General features: G+C 37.7%; 4 protein-coding genes across 6 annotated transcripts; 2 read left to right on the top strand and 2 right to left on the bottom strand.

The window, feature by feature from the left end:
* Positions 1–1,312: 1,312 nt before the first annotated feature.
* On the bottom strand, positions 1,313–3,473 carry MED21 (mediator complex subunit 21). Its single transcript, XM_074092431.1, has 3 exons — positions 3,257–3,473; positions 2,910–3,188; positions 1,313–2,344 (listed from the first exon to the last, which is right to left on the bottom strand). The coding sequence occupies exons 1-3, from the start codon at positions 3,296–3,298 to the stop codon at positions 2,222–2,224; spliced, it is 444 nt and encodes a 147-aa protein (XP_073948532.1). The 5' UTR covers positions 3,299–3,473; the 3' UTR covers positions 1,313–2,221.
* A 1,555-nt stretch (positions 3,474–5,028) lies between these two features.
* LOC141431310 (solute carrier family 35 member G1) lies at positions 5,029–8,079 on the bottom strand. Of its 3 annotated transcripts, none has more exons than XM_074092428.1 (3): positions 7,928–8,079; positions 7,563–7,751; positions 5,029–7,482 (listed from the first exon to the last, which is right to left on the bottom strand). In XM_074092428.1, the coding sequence occupies exons 2-3, from the start codon at positions 7,564–7,566 to the stop codon at positions 6,425–6,427; spliced, it is 1,062 nt and encodes a 353-aa protein (XP_073948529.1). In that variant the 5' UTR covers positions 7,567–7,751; positions 7,928–8,079; the 3' UTR covers positions 5,029–6,424. The 3 variants fall into 3 exon arrangements, with proteins under 3 accessions (XP_073948529.1, XP_073948530.1, XP_073948531.1); XM_074092429.1 differs by having other exon boundaries at positions 7,992–8,060; XM_074092430.1 differs by having other exon boundaries at positions 5,029–7,493; positions 7,563–8,079.
* A 423-nt stretch (positions 8,080–8,502) lies between these two features.
* LOC141431308 (zinc finger SWIM domain-containing protein 7-like) lies at positions 8,503–9,285 on the top strand. The gene is made up of 3 exons (XM_074092424.1): positions 8,503–8,548; positions 8,800–8,853; positions 8,921–9,285. The coding sequence occupies exons 1-3, from the start codon at positions 8,518–8,520 to the stop codon at positions 9,283–9,285; spliced, it is 450 nt and encodes a 149-aa protein (XP_073948525.1). The 5' UTR covers positions 8,503–8,517.
* Rad1 (Radiation insensitive 1) lies at positions 9,278–15,380 on the top strand. The gene is made up of 6 exons (XM_074092423.1): positions 9,278–9,370; positions 9,918–10,055; positions 10,293–10,396; positions 11,963–12,194; positions 14,284–14,415; positions 15,044–15,380. Exons 1-6 carry the CDS (start codon positions 9,278–9,280, stop codon positions 15,155–15,157), a joined length of 813 nt encoding a protein of 270 aa, XP_073948524.1. The 3' UTR covers positions 15,158–15,380.
* Positions 15,381–15,785: the final 405 nt, after the last annotated feature.

Genomic DNA, 15,785 nt, shown 5'->3' with positions numbered 1-15,785 from the left:
TCGTGAACCTTCTGACCCTATCGGCCATCAGTTCTTCGAGCAATGTGCCCTGCCCGCTGCCACTTCAGTTTCGCAATTCTTCGGGCTATGTCGGTAACCTTAGTTTTACTGTGGATAACATCATTTCGGATTCTATCCCGCAGTGAAACCCCGTGCATAGCCCTCTTCATAGCCCTCTGAGTGACTTTGAGCTTCCTCATGAGGCCCATCGTTAGCGACCACGTCTCAGATCCGTAAGTCATCACGGCAACACACATTAGTCAAAGACTTTTGACTTCAAACACTGCGATAATTTGGAAGAAAAGACACTGCGAAGCTTCCCGAACGCTGCCCAGCCGAGTCGGATTCGACGAGTGATCTCTTTCTCGAAATTGGATCTACCTATCTGGACCGTTTGTCTCAGGTATACATAGTCGTTAACAACTTCGAGCGCAGAGCCTCCGACTATTACGAAAGTTGGCACAACATGGACATTAGACATGACTTACATCTTGTCTATGTTTATTTTCAGGCCAACTCGGTCGGAAACTGCTGAGGTCGGCGAGCATAGCACTGAAGTCCTCCATAGTCTCTCAGCCATGACTACAATATCGTCGGCGAATCGAAGATGAGTAAAGTACTCGCCATTAATATTGATGCCTTGTCCTTCCCAGTTCAGAATCCTGCAAGCATCCTCCAGTGCAGCAGTAACAGTTTCGGAGAGATCTCATCTCCTTGTCTGACTCCCCGCTGCAGAGGAATAGGCGTCGTGCTCTAGTCCGGTAGTCGGACGGACATAGTGGCGTTTTCGTACAGACACTTCAACACTTCGATATACTGGTAGTCAACTTGACACCGCTGGAGAGCCTGCAGCACAGCCCAAGTCTCGATCGAATCGAAGGCTTTCTCGTAGTTAACAAATGCAAGGCAAAGGGGGAGGTTATACTCTTCGGTCTTCTGTATAACCTGCCGCAACGCATGTATGTTATCTACGATTCTATAGCCTTTTCGGATGCCGTTCTTTTTGACATGATTAAATTTTAATTATTATTTTTTTAACTCTCACTTTAATGAACAATAATAGTAGGCATTATTTTTACACAATATTTTTTTTTCACAAAAACACCGCTTTGACACAAACGCTTTGATACAAAAGCAAAAATCTAGAAATAAAATAATACGAATAAAATAAAATAAACAGGTTCCGAGACGCTTACAGGCGTCGGTTGCGACTTCCGCCCAAATCAGCTGGTTAACAATGCGTCACGGAAATCCCCGAAGCTGTGATCGGCTAGTCGGCTAGTCGGCCAAAGTCATGATCGGCACATCTCTACATATAATAAACTTTTGAAATAATTTTTTTTTTTCAATGTCAACTCCATGGTTCGCTTTTATCTTACCATGCTACCGAAAACAACTATTACTAATAGGCACGTATCTGAATAGCGAAAATTTAAACATCAATAGTTAAAATATCGACAGACAAATAAATATTGAACCTAACCTAACCTAATTTCGATATTTTGACCATCGACTTTTTAAGTTTAGATATATTCACTTTCGATATTCAGATATGTCCCTTATATTAAAACTACGTACAGATCGATTCCTAAGAGCTGGCGCAAATTTATGGATTGAACGAAAGTAACATCACTTTAGACATTTTTGTAGGAAGCAACAGATGTATGTTGTTTTCACATTTGTATGAAGTGTATTCAAATTCATTTGTGCCAGCTCGTGTGAGTTGACGTAAAATGAATATAATGATAAGTTACAAAAAAAACAATTAAAAATTAAGAATGTGTTTACAATGAAAAAATTAGTTTACATTATTTTATAGCAACAGACAAAATGTAAACAGGTTAATCAGCATAATTTGTGTCAAACAGTTTGTTTGTACTCTATTACAATCTTACAAACATACCAATTTATATCAAATGTCATTTTATCAGTCACTAACTGTACTAATATAGTTAAGTTAGTGTACCAGTGTTTTTCAACCTTTGGTCCACAGTACCGTGACCCCGGGGGTCTATGGTCCTATATTACTGGGGCCATAGACAAAATCTAAGTAAATAAAAGATTTTGTTAGAAGTTATGGTAAGGGGTCCCTTGAATAAGGTTGGGAAAGACTGTCCTATATGAATATTTGAAAGTGAAACAACTTAAAAGCATAAGTTACACTAGTTAACAGTCCTCAATGTCATCACCGGTGGTGGTATCCACCATGTTTTTTTAAGTCCTATAACATTTTCCCATCTTTGTTCAAGATTTGAGCAGGGTTCTGCATATCAAGCTGAGATTGGGCAATGTCGCTGAGGGCTCCTTGGATCTTCTCAAGCAATATTTCTCCTTGACGGACCGCCTGTAAAAAAAAGTTTCGTTTTTGGTCATCTCATCTTTAAAAATGCCTAGACCACAAAAATTTGTATTTATTATTGATGTTTAGATTTAACTTGCGTTTATATTGAAGTTAGCTAGCACAATAAATTTGCACATGTGCCCACTGGTAATAAAGTAGAAACCCGCAAAGTTTTGTAGATGTTTTCATACTTCTAAGAAACAAGTTTGCCGTTTAACATGTATCTCAACACTTGTCAATTGTGTTTCTTTCTTCAGATTTGCACAATAAAGTGTTTAGTTTATACATCATATATTTCTTGATTTCCATTAGCTTAAACGGAGGCACAGTTCATTAAAAGAAACTACTTGGTAAATAAATTTTTGGGCAGCTTATTTTTTTTTATACATAATATAACTTCACAGTCACATTCTAAAAGGTCAACTTATAAAATTCACTATCTTAATGAGTGACATTAACAACCCATTATTCATTGCTCGCGCCAAAAGATCGCGTAGTTTACTAGTATATTAGTATTATAGTTTATTTTCAAATGACATGCTTTAATCACTTCTCAAAGTTCACTAACCTCTTCCAACCTCTCCGCAGCTTCTTTATTCTCGGCCTCCAGCCGCCGCAAGCTCTGCACTTGTAGCTCTGTGGAACTTTCCTCACTCGGCAGCGACTCTATGAGGGTGTCGATGTCTTTGGCACAGCGAGATATCAACGTAGCAAAGAGCAACGCATAATCTTCCTGACTTTGTTGCTGCTGCGGCGTTTGTGACCCACTACGATCAAACCCGGGGAATTTACTAGGCGTAGAAAACTGCTGCAGTATACCGATGCTGTTGCAAAAGTGCTCGGCTTGCTGAAAATTAAAAAATACGTTTCAAAAAACGAAACACAGCGATGGAGAAACATTATATCGACGCTCACCTGATTTATTGTATCTTGCAATTGAGTTAGACGATCTGCCATTGCGGATTCGTTCAGATATTTGGATTGATAGCTGAATTTGAACTCGAATACATAAGAAAAAAAATTGTAATGAAAGGAAATCTACAGCTTTCGAACAAAATTCGTGTCGAATCTAATCGAAACTGACACTGCCTGCCTACACTGACTGACACTGAACTGACGTCTGACCGAGCTGTCATCTGTATTCAGCAGGGCTACTACGAAACCGAGTCTAGTTTCGAGTTTCGTAGTAGCCCAGCTGCTGTCTGTCTGTCAATTCGACAGCCATCTTCAACACTATTTTTGAACCCACCCCACCCAACCTCTAGCGAAAGTTACGTAGAAAATAGCGCTCATTATGTGTTTTTTTTATTTATATAAAGCATAGTAAAGAGAGGTTTTTGGGGGCGAAAAATCTATGGAATTGAAATAATGTCTAGGAAAATTAATTTTAAATACATGTTTAATTTTGGTGTGTAACGCCATCTCTTGACGAATAGCCAAACGAAAAAATACTATCTTTGGCTTATGCTTTTTCGTTCGCTGTTTGAAACAACAGTAGGGCTACTACGAAACTCGCAAATCGAATTTCGTATCGCGTCGTCTCTTTCACTCGCGTCGTATTAAATGACATAGGCGTCAGCGAGTTTATCACTTCCTGGTATAGGGCCTGGACCTACACCAGGAAGTGACAAACTCGAACTTCGTATGTTGCCGTCCCGCTGACGCTAAATGTCATTTAATACGCGAGTGAAAGAGACGACGCGATACGAAATTCGATTTGTGAGTTTCGTAGTAGCCCTACTGTCGTTTCAAACAGCGAACGAAAAAAGCATAGAAGCCAAAGATATCATACCTATAACAAACTAGCATCACAAAACGACACCACCTACATAAACTGTGTCAAAAAAGGTGTGGCATCAAAACTGTGTCAAACGGCTGTCTATTATAGTTTGCACATGGCGGTGCAGCCTGATTTCAAACAGAAAAGCCGATTTGGATAAAATTAGACACATATACCACGCGCCATATAAATCTGCCTAAAAGTTCATTAATACTCAGTTTTGACGCATTTTTGAGATACATTTTTTATGCGACGTCTTTACGTTACTCCCGGATTGTGTTCGAATCACTGCCTATTCAATTATTGGAATTATACCTTTAATAGTTTTTGTGGTACTAGTCGGGGCAATGAACTTCTAGGCAAAGTTAGGCGGCGGAAGGTATAGATGATTTAGTTTACTTTGATAGCAATTATTATGCCGTAAGTATTAGCAATTTATGTACTACATACTTAAGTCAATTTGTTATTAAAAAACTACTTATGGTTCCCCTGTCTGAAATAAAGTTTTTTATTTATAACCAGGACTAACCCTTACAATTAAATAAATACATAATTCCAAACAAGGTGATTCTTACGAGGAAAATGAAACAGTAACGTCAAATTTTTTTTTTACGTAAGCGGTATCATTTATTTAGTAATTTCTGATGTAGAAGGAAAAATGTCACAATCCTTTATACATTTCGGGTGACGGTTACTATGGGATCGACAAAACAAATTAAGCGTAATCGATATAATATTACTAGATTTGTGTACAATAAAATAACTTATCTTTACTTAATAAATCTTAAAAATAATTAACAAAAATATGATTTCATGACTAGATCTGGTTAATACCTACACATTTAAATGATAAGCCTCAATGTAAATTACAATATTTAATATACATAAATAGAAACACTGAAAATGATTTGTTTGTTTAGCTTAATCTGGTTCAAAGGACCAATCTTAACTGACAAATAAATAACAAAAAATGGACAACATTTCAAAGCTTTACATTTATTATGTAAATAAATTGAATAGTCCTCTATATAAAAGTAAAGAATTTGGCCTAGATTATAATCACACATTGGTAAAAAACAATGGGTTGGTCCAAGCCAAATTAGGCTACCAAAAAAAAACTTGAAAAAAACAATAATTAGGTATAAACCACCTAATATACCTACTGACAACCTACATGATATGAACAGCGAATGTGATATGAGATACGACTTATACACTAATGCAAATGGCAGCGTGATGATACATTACAATACATGAATATAACATAGCAGCAAAAAATGTAATGCTTGTAACATAATTTCCTTTTACCGACCGTTATATCAATCGGCAACTTTTTTTTAAAACATCATCCAACCACAATCACAAACCTTTCACGCTGAGAATGCCACAAATATGCAGAACCTGATTTAAGGCACAGGCCAATACTGCCTCATGTCTGACAGGGCCCAAATCAAGCCCTGAAAATATATTTATAATATAAGGCTTATATCAATACAAAATAACACTGTTACAAATATTAAAAATAGTAGATTAACTTAATATGGTGGAATTGAAAAAGTTAGACCATGTTAACCGGTTTAACCAGTATATAAAAAAAAGAGTGACTAGATAAAGTTCTGTTGTGACATCAAAATTTTTGACAGTTGTATACTTTAATGTCTAACGCATAATGGAAAAATTCATACTATTTTTAAATACCTGTGATAAATGTCAACTATTTAAATTCTATGCCACTATAAATAATCAGTCCATACTGAGAGACCTGCCTCAAAGCAGCCTTTTTCAGTACTATCTCGAGGTCTGTTTCAAACAAAATCGTACCACCACAAGGCGGCTCTCTCAATGTGGACCCTTCATTGATGTAACACTTAATAATACATGATACAAATGTTTCATTTACATTATTTTTGAGTTAACTAAAAAGTTTAGACTAGAACAGGTGCACAACTCCGTTACAATGGACTTAATTAACAGTCTTTTAGGGTGAAAGGACTTAGTTTAAAATGCAGTCAATTCATATTAATGAACCCAAACGTTTGTTTAAATTAAGCAGACAGCCATTAAATGCTATAATAAGATCAGTTGTCTTATGTTACAATTAAAGCACTAAATAATCTGCTTTTAAGTTCTGGAAAAAAAAAACCTAATGCTTAATAGGGAGGTTAAACAAAGTTGTAAAAGCAATGAAATAATATTAAGCACAGTTAAAATATGAAATGAGTATTAGATACTAGAGATTCACAACAGTTTTAATTATACATACATATTACATATATATTGTGAAATTCAAAAATATAGTTTTTTTATTTTGCTAGAACACCTAGCTTTCTCCTCAATTCTGAATCAACAGGTAAGGCTACGGCCCATTTACGTAGACCTACAAGTATAACTGAACTGAGAACTAACACAGCGCCCATGACAGAGGCCTTACTAGGCATTTCGTTAAAAAACATAATTTGCCAAAGAAATGCAAAAACTATATCGGCTGAACGAGCAATGGCAACTGGACCAGCCTGCTCCATTTGTAGCGCCATGGTCAGCAAAATCTGACCCAAATAACTGAATAATGCAAGGCAAACAACTAAAAATCTCTCCGTACCACAATTAGGCATACATAGTATTCCTGCAATCATTGAATAAAGCAGTGTCTGCAAAATGGCATACATCCCAAAGTTAGTCATAATAACAGAAAAATGCAAACCCTTCAGTATTCTAAGCAGCACATAAGCATTGGCACCAAATATGGTTGAACCAAAAGCCGCGATGGCACCTCTTACAGTGTTATAATGGGCATTCTGATGAACCTCTTCGTCTCCACCAAATATGAAGGGTGGATTAGTTATCAAAATAACACCTAATAGAGTTAAAACAATAGATATTATATTCCAGATACCACATGGTTCTTTAAGTAGGACACAGGCGAATATTGAGACAAATACGGGTACAGAAAACACAATAACTGAAGCATCTGCTAGTGGCATGTGCCGGAAGGCATAAAAACTAGAGAGTAAGCCGATCGTGCCCATGAGTGAACGTAACGCGAGCATAAGCCTCTTTCCCTTAGGGAATAAAGGTTGATTTGTGTAAATGACAATAGGTATTGTAGGGAGTAAGATTCCTATGAAGCGACACATGGCGAGCTGGAGCGGGTCGACGTTGACAAGAGTCTTGACAATGACCGAGCACAGTGAAAAAAATAAAGAAGAGAGCGTCGCTAGGATCAAGCCGAAGAACGGGCATCTCTTTATGAGTGGTCTTTTATTTTCGAGCAAGTTAGGAATGCTTTCGTCGCCACTGCCCGCCGACATATCCACGAGGTGCTGCAGCTCCAAGTGTTCCGGCATTTTCCTTCGAACGAGGCCTGCAATTGCACTATTGTTTTACTGAACTATAGTCGACATGTCGACATCAAAAAAAGCCACTTTCCACGGTTATACTTACCCATTCAATTTTTAAGTCCGGTAATCGATTACTTTCTGTTGTCGTCCATTTCGTAATTTCATAATTAGAAAAATAATATTTTCTGCTATGTTCAAGGAATTGAATTTAGGAGTATTTTCGCTCTCGCCCTTTTCCTTTTGCTTGACTTGACGTGAACGTGACAGAAACGGACCAATATCTGCAGAGCTACTACGAAACGAAACTCGAAACTCGAAGTTTGTGTCGTGCGGTCCCTCTCGCTCTCGTATTAAATAGCATTAGTGTCAGAGGGACCGCACGACACGAACTTCGAGTTTCGTAGTAGCCCTGCTGAAAGGAAATGTCAAGATTGTATTGTGATCATCGAAATAGTAAGTACTACGTACATACAACTGGAATGTGCACCGTGCAGGAATAACGAGCCGATAGCTTGCCGATAGAGATAGTTACCACAGGGCTATTTTATCTCACTCTATTAGTATGACCATAATTGTATGCAACTAATGAGACATTCCTTCCGATTATCCTAGTATATAGACTGACAGCAGTCACTTTTTATATTCAGTGTTGCCATTCCAAAACTAATAAAGCGGGCCACTCACCTAGAGATTCGCGCCGGTCGCGACATGTCTAACGCACTCTGAATGAATCGTTTTCATATTTTCTTTCTGTCAAATGGTTAAAGATGAGGGTAGAAAGATATGGTGAAATCTATCGAAGGCACCCGAGCGTTAGACAATATAGTAGCAATATGGTCTCTGACCCTCATTTGAAATTCGTTTAATACCGTCCCTCCTACTCTCATATTAAAATACTATTAGCGTAAGCGGGACGCAACAATATGAAATGACCTCCAGTTAAAATTATTCAATCAGATAGGCATACCTACGTGTAAGAAAGGCACAGTATGGCGTCTAAAATACAGATTTATTCACGTGCAGTTTTTTTGTCGTAATTTTGTTCCATACATGTCATAATGCTAGAAAGAGACAAAAACGCAAGTAAAGGTGAACGACTCTGTCTCCAGCCCTGCTCATGTTGAGCGTGACATCTCCATTTCTTTTTATTCTTCTTGACACAGACTAATATTTTGATTTGATTTGAATGTGATATTCATGTTCACTGACTCACTGACTGATGTGATATTGATATAGTGTTGGTTTGAGTTTTTCTTTTGTTTTGAACATTATTACTGAAACAAAATGTATACAAAGGTTTAGGATGACCAACTTCGATTCTAACGTACCTACTGTTGCAGAATATACACTCAAAAATATCGAAGATCGAATTTGCCAAACTGTTGAAAAACATTGTAAGTTTACAATAACTTAACTGGTTTGCTAAAAGTAAAAAAGATGTTTTAAATTTATTTTTACCAGTTTCAGATAGCGAACTGCTGGCTTTGCATTCAGTATTTGGTGTAGTTTTACAAAGAGCATTGGATATATTAGAAAAGTACCCTACGCTCGTCGCATATACAACGTCTGATAAACATCGAGTTTTAATTGAAATTCAGGGTGACAACGACCGTTGCTACAGAGTGTTTCCTCGTATAAACTTCTGCCCGTGTCAAGCCTTTAAGCGCCAAGTTATAGAAAGAAGAATTCAAGTTACTTGCAAACATGTTTTGGCAGCTAGAATAGCTACAATACTGGCTAAAACCGTTCCTCACGAGGTTACAGCGGAACAGTACTTGATGTTATTAAGATCAGTATTCCATATAGAAGAAAAACAAAATGGATGATGAAATGTCAGAATACTACTTCACAGCCTCTATGGACTCTGGGAAGACTCTGTGCAGCTTGTTAAAAGCTATTCAATTTCAAGAGGTTGGTTACACTTCTGTTGACACTTAACCTTATTACAGTACAGTCACCGGCAACAATATCTGTTAAAACTATTTCTAACAGTGCTTGTTTGCCAAGAGACTATACTGCAAGGCGCAGACTTTTTTTCTATTTCTAGGGCCAGTAGAATGTGCCTGATATTTTAATATTGGTTCAGATTTCTCAGTTTTCTTTGTTTTCCTGAAGATTCAAATGACAAAAAAAAATCTCTTGTTTTGAGTTCGGAACGATATTACGAAACTAGATTAACCCCCTGTCTCACCATCCATTGGTTAAATTTATCTGACCCATGAGGGTGACATAGTCGCATTTAGTGTATGTACTAAAGCCTCATTAAAATATGTCAAAAAAAAACTGACAGATAAATGTGATGCCGTCTCTCTTGTTTTGTTTGAATAACTGAGACTGCATCACATTTACCTGTCAAAAAAAAATCAATGGATGGTGAAACAGCCCCTAATAAGTGTATGTTGAGTTGCTAATCTATATCTATCTTTTAGGGCTAATCTAACTTAGTGTTATCTTTCAGTTTGCTGTGTTTTGTGCCCTGGCCGAGGGTCTCAAACTTACTGTTGAGGAAGGAAAGTGTGTGCAGGCCTCTGCCTACGTCCCTGCTGATAACTTCACAGAGTACCATGTCCGAAGTGATGTTGATGTCATGTTTAAAGTAAGATTGAGTACTTTGTTTTAGCGTAAACTAACATCTTGTTAAGTTTTTGTAAACAATTTGATTTTCATTAAAAATTTGAGTCAATGTACTTAATCCATTGTAGCTACTTATTCTTTACTCAAAAAAATAACCCCAATAAGTTTTATCTATGTAAAAATGTCATTTCTAATACAAGCTTTTTTGCCATCGTCTGTACTTGCATTGTCATCTAAACTACTACATTTTTATTTTCAGATTAATATTTCAGTTTTGGCTGAATGTCTCAACATTTTTGGCTCCGGGGAAGAATCCAGCCTTAAAATGTACTACAGATGTGAAGGATCTCCACTTATACTTGTGTATGTTGAAATCTAAATTTATACTGAATTTGAAGATAAGAGTGTGTAAATGTTAGAAAGAACCATAGGAGTAAGGGCCCATTAGTGCATTGCGTCGTGGATCAACGCATTGTTTTGTCACACCTGTGTTGCGTCGACGCCCGCCACGCTGTCGCGGGTTAGTCCCACCAATTTTTATCAGTGGTAACAGCTGGGAATTTTTTTCCCATCTTTTACCACTAAAGTACTCAGTGGGAAAAAAAAACCCAGTAGTTACCACCAATTACTTTAGTTGTAACAGATAGGAAAAATAGAACCTTTTTTAATATGTTGACAATAAACTGCTGAAAATAAAATGAATGTGGTGGTAACTAACTGGATTTTTTTCCCATCTCATACCCACTAAAGAAATTGGTGGTAACTACTGGGGAAAAAGAATCCCATTTGTTACCACCAATTAGTTAGTAATAACAGGTGATAATCCCGCACATGAATTTCGAAAAACTCAAAGGTGCGAGCCGGGGTTTGAACCCACAACCCTCTGCTTGAGAGGCGATAGGTCAAACCACTAGGCCACCACGGCTATTACATTTGAAATTTACCACGAGCTATGCAGTGAAGGAAAACATCGTGAGGAAACCTGCACAAACCCGCGAAGCAATTCAATGGTGCGTGTGAAGTTCCCAATCCGCACTGGGCCCGCGTGGGAACTATGGCCCAAGCCCTCTTGTTCTGAGAGGAGGCCTGTGCCCAGCAGTGGGACATATATAGGCTGGGATGATGATGATGAATAACAGGTGGGAAAAAAGTTCCCACCTGTTACCACTGTTATCAAATTGGTGGTGACAGGTGGGAATAACCCGCCGTCGCAAATGTCGTATCGAATCGTCTGTTACCAACAAATTTATTGAATCAGGGAGGTCCATATCACAGAACTAAAACAATTTCTCTGCTCACCTGCGACCTTATGATAGCTATGCTTATGCAAGAAATGTGTGTTCATGCAGTTCCTCCACCTGCACACTGTAAGAAGACACAAATCGCACAAACCAATCTATCACCACCACCACCATCACACTACACTGACGCGTTTCGAACTCAACCTGGGCTCATCTGTAGAGCAACACAACCATGCTACCAGATGTTAGACTATCATAAAATGAGCAAAGTAATTGTTTTAGGCAGCTGTCTCACCGCCGGCGAGGAAACGATTGGCTATCGACTATTTTCTCGCTCAAGAAACGAACAAAAGATATAAGATCCTGTGTGAGTAAAAGAGACATATATATTAATAGTTGATCGCTGGCAGTTCACACTGCCGGCGAAAACTCGCTCTTACATCTTTTGTCGCAGCGACAAGAGCTATAAAACTATCTCAGCGATACTCGCTCAGCGCTGTTAACTTAGCGGCCGCCCGGCTCGAGCGAGTGGAGCGAGTAATCGCCCATCGTGCTCGAACACTCGCTTTTCACTGCTCGCCCACTCGTTTCTAGTTACTCGCTCTGCTCGCTTCTCGCTCATCGTCGGCGGTGGGACAAGTGCCTTAGTTCATTAATTTTAAGCATAAAATACCTACTTCTTTTTCAGTTTGCAGCCCCAGTCAGTTCATAATGTCATGACAGACTGTGAGATATCAACACAAACAGCCGACTCTGTTTTGGAACTCCGAGATGAGGACACATCAGAAGTTGCCAAACTAGTCCTAAAGGCTCCAGCGTTTCTTGGATTGTTAGCAGACCTAGAGCGTTCCTGTGATATAATGGAGCTGAAATTATCACCTGAACATCCTAATATCAGCATTATTACTTATGGAATGCAGGTAAAAACCTTTGTCGGCCATTTGTTACGAAGCTTACTTAGGTTTGAATGATGTCGCCTTAAATATCATATCCAAGGGGCGGAATTTTCATAGCAAAAATCAAAAGTCAAGAGGAATTGACCATTGCTTTTTTTTTTCGACTATTCCGTTGTCGATTTTTCGCATGTTACCGACTTTTAACTTTATTCTGTAAAATTTGACCTCTTTGATAAGCGACTTGCATCTCTTTTTTGAACATGAAACTACCATGAGACTCACTCATATTAAATGATATTGTAACGGATAACTCACGTCTTAAATCGAGTTTAGCGCGACATGTCGAGCCAAACTCGATTTAAGACGTGAGTTGTTATCCGATACAATATCATTTGACTTGCATCACATTTGATGTCGCTTGAGTTTTCATAAGTATTTGTTATTTTATTAGGTTCCCATGTTACCAAAATGGTTAACCCTAAGAGAAAAATGATTAACAAATGGGTAAAAACCTTCTCTTAATTGGTTGCTAAAACATATTTTGCTTACTGACAATTAAACATCGATAGTTGATAAAACACAATATCATTGAGATTTGTGAGTGTTTGTGATTTGTACCTAGGTAAGTAGGTAGGTACTATAACTGCAGAAGCCTTTGAGCCTGTCCAGACCCAGACAGAGGGCACTCGCGCTTAGACACTCGCGCGCAAAACGCTCCGTCTGGACAGGGTTTTATTGTCTAACACGGTTTACTAATATGTTGCATAAAATCGAATCTCATAATTTCGTTTCTTATAAACAACCTTGAGCAGAATCATCATATCACCGAATTACTTTTCGCATATATTTTTTCTCATACTATAATTTCTCATAATTTTGTAACGCAGAATATTAACATCACATAATGTTGATGAGAATAATATTTATAAGTTCGAATAGTTTCTAAGTAGAAAGACATATCTCATAATATTACTTTGCATAGTAATATTATGTGTCATTACGGTTGTGAATCTGACACTGGCTCAGTATAATGCTGAAGCGTTAAAAAAAAACGTTTATTGCCACAACTTAAAATTAAAATAAAAAAAAATGTGAGAGAAAAAATAAAAAGTCGGGACAATGGGTCCCCAGTCTCAGCATATGCTGGGCTTGATTGCCCCGCGCTGGTTTTCAGACTGGTCCCTCACAGGGAAGACGGCCACCACACCAAACAAACACACCAGCGTTGTTTTAATTATAGTTCTATATTAACCTAACCTTTATTGGCAGCAGTAAGATTCTGGCGCTTCGCCGGCCGCTGCCGCGGCACGCTCGGCTCGCGCGCTGTTGTGGTTGCTGTTCTTACATAACCTAACCTACTATGTAGCTGCTGTTCTGTTTTGGCACTTTGCCTGCTGCTGTTACAGCACGCTTACTTTGCTGGTCTTACCTTAACCCATTCTTATGGTAGCTGTTAGTTCCTTTAACTATGTTATTACGCCATGTTAAAGTCAGCGCTATTTAAAATTCCTTGAAAATACAATAGTCCAAACTAGTATTTTGCTATGCCATTATGCCATATAAAAATCGGCGATACTAATGTTCTGCTATTTAATATTCTGCAGAAGTATTTTCGGCGATAAGTGTTCTGGTATTTAATATTCTGAGAAATGGCTATAATTCGAACTAAAAAAATGTATGAGATACCTGTTATGCGAAGTGTATTTCGGAGAATCGATATTATGCAAGATAAAGGGAACCCGTCTAACACACTAGGAATTACAAACAACTATCCAAAATTTCAATACTCTAAACCCAGCGGTTGAAATTTCAAGATTTTATCCCTATCCCGTGAGAATATCGGGATAAAAAAGTAGCTTATGTGTTAATCCAGGGTATATATTACCTGTTTGCCAAATTTCATTCAAATCCGTTCAGTAGTTTTTGCGTGAAAGAATAACGAACATACTACTAATATTATAAACGCGAAAGTTTGTATGGATGGATGTTTGTTTGGAAGTAAGAGTAACGAACATACATCCAAACAAACATCCATCCATACAAACTTTGGCGTTTATAATATTAGTGAACCTGTACCTTAATAATATAATCTAATGAACTCGCCTCTATCCAGGACAGATCCTGTATTGACATGCCGAAGTCGTCAGAAATGGTTCAGAGCTTCAACTGTACCCACGCAGTTACGCTCAAATACCAGCTGCATCATATCAGGCTCATCATGAAAGCCCTGGCTGTCTCCACGAAGGTATATACCTAATTTAATTATTTATTGTGTGTAACTAGATCCACTTCCCACAATGTTTTTTTGTGTTATAATTGATTTTCCAGAGGATTTAATGTAAAACAGATACAGACAGACAGGTGGCAGATGGTGCAAATTTTCCATACAAACTCTCAACCCTCTTGTCGAACCCTGTTATTGAACTTTGAAAAATCCTTTCTTAAGATTTTGGAATCTTTTTGTATTTTTTATTTTAATTCCAAATTTTTACTTTTACGGTCATAAACCCGTAAAACCTAAATTGAAAATACAAACTGAAATATAGATGCACAGAAAAACCAGAATACCGAGGACCTGGGTTCGATTCCCAGTGCTGGTCTTATTTTTCTGGTTTTTCTGTGCATCTATATTTCAGTTTGTATTTTCAATTTAAATCCTTTCTTATTCCTAGGTTTCAAAAGCACATATGAAAAAAAAAACAGCTTTCTAGATTCAAAGGTTTAGGCTGGGCGTTGATAAGTCAGTAGGTCAAGTCTTCTCTTTTTATACATAGTATATGTATATAGATAGATAAATTGGGCAAATTTATAAATATGTTATATATTGTAAAATTGTAATATGTCATTGAAATTGAATTCTTCATGTCTTTCAGGTTGTAGTCCGATGCAGTTCCAATGGCCTTCTGTTACTGCAATTGAAACTAGAGAAGGAAGACCAACGGCAAATGTTTTCGGAATTCTATATAGTGCCTCTGCTTGATGATTGAAGTGATTACAGGATCAAGAAATATTTTTTCTTGCTGCGGTTAAGAAATCTTCATAGTAGAGGCACCACCAGTACTTTAAGTACCCTCCAAAAACAGCTCGTGCTGGAATTTATTTAAATACCTACTGTTACAATTAAAAAGACTTGAGTGAAGTGAACGGATTACTAACACACTTCGTCTTGTATTGATTTCGAATAAACATAAAACCTTCATCATTCCATTATCTGGGTCAATCATCTTTTGTGTTGTTATTCGGTCCCGTAACGCAGGAGACATCAGTAACTTTATTAGATTTTTTTTGCAATGTGTAGGTCCTATTAGCATGCTTAGGAGATGAACCACGAAGAAATTACCTTAAAACTGTCATACCTCCCAACTTTTAGTGGATTTGTACCCCATAAAATCAAACTTTTAATAGGTAACGCAGGAGACGTTACCAAGGCAACAAAAAGTTAACTAATCCATCTAACAGTTACACTCTTGTCTGTGGAGTATCTTCTACTTATCTCTCCTATGTACCATCCTCTTGCCCCTGATCGATGCAGTTGCGCCTATATATGTCGACCTCTTCGTCTCTTCCCCTCGATATTTCCTTCTAGACGTCTTAAAGAAGCCGTCGTGTCGTATC

The sequence above is a fragment of the Choristoneura fumiferana genome, chromosome 9 (assembly GCF_025370935.1).
Source record: "Choristoneura fumiferana chromosome 9, NRCan_CFum_1, whole genome shotgun sequence".
NCBI lineage: Eukaryota > Metazoa > Arthropoda > Insecta > Lepidoptera > Tortricidae > Choristoneura > Choristoneura fumiferana.
Note: the sequence above shows the minus strand (reverse complement) of the source record. Positions and strands in the feature narration are given on the sequence as shown.

Bases quoted from the DNA above. Each gene is read 5' to 3' on its own strand.
- MED21 (XM_074092431.1), bottom strand. From the start codon at position 3,298: ATGGCAGATCGTCTAACTCAATTGCAAGATACAATAAATCAG. The intron at 3,189-3,256 runs GTGAGCGTCGAT...TTTAATTTTCAG, and splicing joins TGCAAGATACAATAAATCAG to CAAGCCGAGCACTTTTGCAA. The intron at 2,345-2,909 runs GTTAGTGAACTT...TTTTTTTTACAG, and splicing joins CTGCGGAGAGGTTGGAAGAG to GCGGTCCGTCAAGGAGAAAT.
- LOC141431308 (XM_074092424.1), top strand. From the start codon at position 8,518: ATGCTAGAAAGAGACAAAAACGCAAGTAAAG. The intron at 8,549-8,799 runs GTGAACGACTCT...CTACTGTTGCAG, and splicing joins AGACAAAAACGCAAGTAAAG to AATATACACTCAAAAATATC. The intron at 8,854-8,920 runs GTAAGTTTACAA...TATTTTTACCAG, and splicing joins CCAAACTGTTGAAAAACATT to TTTCAGATAGCGAACTGCTG.
- Rad1 (XM_074092423.1), top strand. From the start codon at position 9,278: ATGGATGATGAAATGTCAGAATACTACTTCACAGCCTCTATGGACTCT. The intron at 10,056-10,292 runs GTAAGATTGAGT...TTTTATTTTCAG, and splicing joins ATGTTGATGTCATGTTTAAA to ATTAATATTTCAGTTTTGGC. The intron at 14,416-15,043 runs GTATATACCTAA...CATGTCTTTCAG, and splicing joins CCCTGGCTGTCTCCACGAAG to GTTGTAGTCCGATGCAGTTC.